This window comes from Trachypithecus francoisi, unplaced genomic scaffold (assembly GCF_009764315.1).
Source record: "Trachypithecus francoisi isolate TF-2019V2 unplaced genomic scaffold, Tfra_2.0 Lachesis_group0, whole genome shotgun sequence".
Taxonomy (NCBI): domain Eukaryota; kingdom Metazoa; phylum Chordata; class Mammalia; order Primates; family Cercopithecidae; genus Trachypithecus; species Trachypithecus francoisi.
This window is the reverse complement of record NW_022681453.1, coordinates 19,651,611-19,655,248: the sequence shown is the minus strand read 5'-3', so window position 1 is coordinate 19,655,248 and position 3,638 is coordinate 19,651,611. Positions and strand designations below refer to the sequence as shown.

At 54.2% G+C, this 3,638-nt stretch overlaps 1 protein-coding gene across 2 annotated transcripts; it reads left to right on the top strand.

The window, feature by feature from the left end:
• The first annotated feature begins 455 nt into the window (after positions 1-455).
• On the top strand, positions 456-1,173 carry IQCF6 (IQ motif containing F6). 2 transcript variants are annotated; one of them, XM_033209165.1, is made up of 2 exons: positions 456-531; positions 747-1,173. In XM_033209165.1, the coding sequence occupies exons 1-2, from the start codon at positions 517-519 to the stop codon at positions 1,113-1,115; spliced, it is 384 nt and encodes a 127-aa protein (XP_033065056.1). In that variant the 5' UTR covers positions 456-516; the 3' UTR covers positions 1,116-1,173. The 2 variants fall into 2 exon arrangements, with proteins under 2 accessions (XP_033065056.1, XP_033065064.1); XM_033209173.1 differs by having other exon boundaries at positions 503-531; positions 751-1,173.
• Positions 1,174-3,638: the final 2,465 nt, after the last annotated feature.

The following is a 3,638-nucleotide window of genomic DNA, read 5'->3' as shown; positions in this document are numbered from 1 at the left end:
AGGTGAGTGACAGAGGGAGTAAGAGGGAAGAGAAACAGAGGTCCTCTCCAATTGCTGCTGAAATATCTTGCTTTCACAGATTTTACCCCAAAATATACAGCTCTATAAACACGTTCCTCGGGCCCTGACAGGTGCCCTGACACTTAAGCTTCAGGAAATCTATACTGGCTATGAGTAGGCTTAAAGTAAAACTCCTTACTTGTAGGTAAGCTGCATGACTCTCTCTTCACTGTCATCAGGAGGAATGGGAATGCCACTGGGGCTGTGAAATTAACTGAAGTCAAGAGATAATGGTAGGCTCCCACAGTGGTGGGAATCAATAAAGCAAAAGAGATGCAAGCAAGAGAAGAGGAGAGAGAGATGTGGTTAAAATGTGCGCAGACAGGACCTGATGGGGTGGAGTCTGGTGTACAGGTGGGCGGAGTCCAATGATGGAGGTGTGACTAACAGTTGAGGGTGGGGCTAAAGACTAGCGTGGCCTAAATAATAGATAAGTGGACCCTAAGGACCAAGGCCATGGACACGCAAAATGTGAGTAAGGCCCTTGCAGGAGGGATTTGCCTGATGGGTAATGAACAGTGTCTAAAGGCGAGAGGGGAATTGTAAACAAGATGGATGGGCCCTAGAAACAAGAAGTCAGGGGCACCTGGGCCAGGTCTTCTTTCCTCCCAAGATCAGAGGTGGGGATAGGAACAGGAGGGGAGGCTCCATTGAGCCTTTCCCTGTTTTTTCTTCCCCCCAATCAGTTAGAGAAGACAGCCATAAAGATTCAGTCATGGTGGCGTGGCAACATGGTGCGCCGGACGTTACTGCATGCAGCACTCAGAGCCTGGGTCATCCAGTGCTGGTGGAGGTCGATGCAGGCCAAGATGTTGGAGCAAAGACGGCGCCTGGCACTAAGACTCTATACCTGCCAGGAGTGGGCAGTGGTGAAGGTGCAGGCACAGGTTCGAATGTGGCAGGCCCGCAGGCGGTTCCTCCAGGCACGCCAAGCAGCCTGCATCATCCAGTCTCACTGGCGCTGGCATGCCAGCCAAACCCGAGGCCTGATCCGGGGCCACTATGAGGTCAGAGCCAGCCGGCTGGAGCTTGACATCGAAATCCTCATGACCTAGGGCGCTGACAGAGCCAAGGAGGCTGGATCTCTCTTCCAATAAAGACCTTTACTGACCACACACTTGCTCTTTGGAGATTAGACTCATGGAGGAGGGTTCAGCCCCTAAGTTTTCTGCCTTCCCCCCAGAAAGATTCCCTGGTATGTTCTAGAGCCCCTGTCCTCAGGTCACCAACCCTAGGCCCCTGTTCCTAACAGCATACCTGGCCAGTCTTGCATCCAAGAGAGACCCCAGGGCCCAGGTCAAGCACTGATGCCTTAGTCTGCCTGATTTTGGCCCCTTCCACAGTGGGAGTAGGCATTGGGCTTTAGTTTCCTGCAGCCCCTGTCCAGGCATCTCCATTCAGATCAGAAGATCAGAGAATCTGGCTGCAGCCAGGGCCAGCTAGGAAGACCAGGATTCCACAGGCCTGTGCTTGGCAGGGCCCTCAGGGCCGGCAGAGTGCATGGCAGGGAGCCAGAAAGACAGGGCACTTCAGCTGGCAACAGCAGGACAGACGCTCTGCCTTATGGTGGGGGAGGCAGTGGGGGAGCAGCCAGCCAGAGCCAGCCTCTGGGGAAGCCAGAGCAGGAGCTGAAGGCAGCAGCTGTGCCTACTGCCTCCCCACCCTGGGGCTGAACAACGAGGCTTCCCTCCCCTCTGCTGCGCACTTCCTGGGAGAACCAGGCATGGGATCTGGGAGGGGAGAGGGACTCGGGGGGTGTGGGGGGATGGTGATGGGGGTGGCATGGGGGTAGGTAAACAACTAGGGGTAGGCAGGGGAAAGGGCTGTCCCTCCACCAGTGCAGGTCATTGGGCACACAGCCTCTAAATCCTACCACGTCCTCAGAAGCAGCTGTGCTCCTCGTCCACTCCCATGTCCCCTCTCTGGCCTACCCCCAGGCTGCCTCATCCTCTGCCGGCCTGCCTTGGTGGGTGCTGCTGGGCCACTGCTTTGCTGAGTCTCCCTCTGTCTCTGGGCACCTATGGAGCAACCAGCTCTCACGTGGTCTCTCACTGTCTCTGCTTTGTCATCCATGCCCAAGTCCCTTCACTCTCAGCCTGTGTCCCGCAGATGTTTGTGTGAACCTCAGTCCCAGAAGTCTGAGGTCCGCAACCCTCCACAGGGTCTTTCCGTGGTAGGTCCCTCAGGAGAGGTGGGAGGGCCAGTGGGGAGGTGTGCAGGGGTCTTCATGCCTTGCAGCTGGGTGACACTTTCCTTAATCCGTGTGTGTGTGTGTGTGTGTGTGTGTGTGTGTGTTGGCAGTGAGTCTCCAGAACAGCTATAGCAGATGTGAGGGTTTAGGGTTCAGCCTGACACACAGCATCTGCAGTAGCTGCAGGTGGCAGTGAAGCAGCTGGGTACCTGGACTTTCTGAATCCCACTCTTCCAGGGGAACCCATTCAGGGCTGCAGGATACAGCTCTGCCCACCTCCTACTCACAGTAGCTAGTGCTATGAAACTTGATAGGTCTGCAGCTGGGCATAATAGGAACTCTGCGTGACTAACCCCTTAGGTGCTACCTCAACAGTGAGAGGTGTTTAAAACCTGGATTGGCAATGGTTTAAGTTTCTGAGTTATATATTTTCAATGGAGGACATTACAATCCCCTAGGACACTAAAAAAAATATATTGATACCTGGATCCACCCAGGGATTCTGCTTTAACTGGGCTGGTATGAGGCCTGGCATCAGCTTTCCAAAGTGCAGCCTTAGTTTGGGAACTGCTGAGTTAAGCCCTTCTCAACTGGCCTGTGTAGTCCCACTTGGGGATGCTCTACAGAATTTCATGCTCACATAGGAGACTCAGGTCATCAAGGCTTCCTGCTCTCTGATGTGCTAACAATGCCAAGTGAAACAGGAATCCAGCGGGAGCACCACTTTGGGTCAAAAACTTTTGGAAACAGGAAGACACAGCTTGGTAGCTGGAGGCTGAATGGGAGGGGCTTTTGAGGGGAACATGAGTGAGACCTCCTGTCCCATGTAGACAGGATCTCAAGAAGATGGCACCACATAGGTGTGAGCAATGAGACTCAAGGGCTAGCCCAAGAAAGCCAAGCTTCATCCAAAGCCTTCACCACCACTCCACTTTGGGTGTCCTGCTGGTGGTCAGGGGTCTTAAGAAACTAGGGATGGTCTGGGCCTGTGGGCAGTGGGCACTGGAAAGCCCCAAGGAAGAGGAAGTGAGTGAGGCATGGGATGGGAGTCAGGAGAAAGGCTCCTCTTTAACAGTGAGGTCTGTGGCCAGTGTTGGCCTAGATCACTGGAGCCACCCTTCCCTCTTCAGCAGGGGTAAGGCTGCTGGTGGGATTCTCAGAGGCAGACCTCAGAGGCCTTTCCTGCCACTCCTCACCATCGCTGAGGATTAAGCTGCAGGAGGAACTCTTTCCGACAACATGTATCATATGCTGAAACACTGAAGTGTAGAAGGGGAGGCTGTGCTTGTGGCTTTGGGATGGGAGTAGGCCTGAGAGCACTCTAGGGGGACCAAGTATCCCCAATCTTGCTCCTCCCTCAGATGACATGGTGTCCCCAAGAGATATG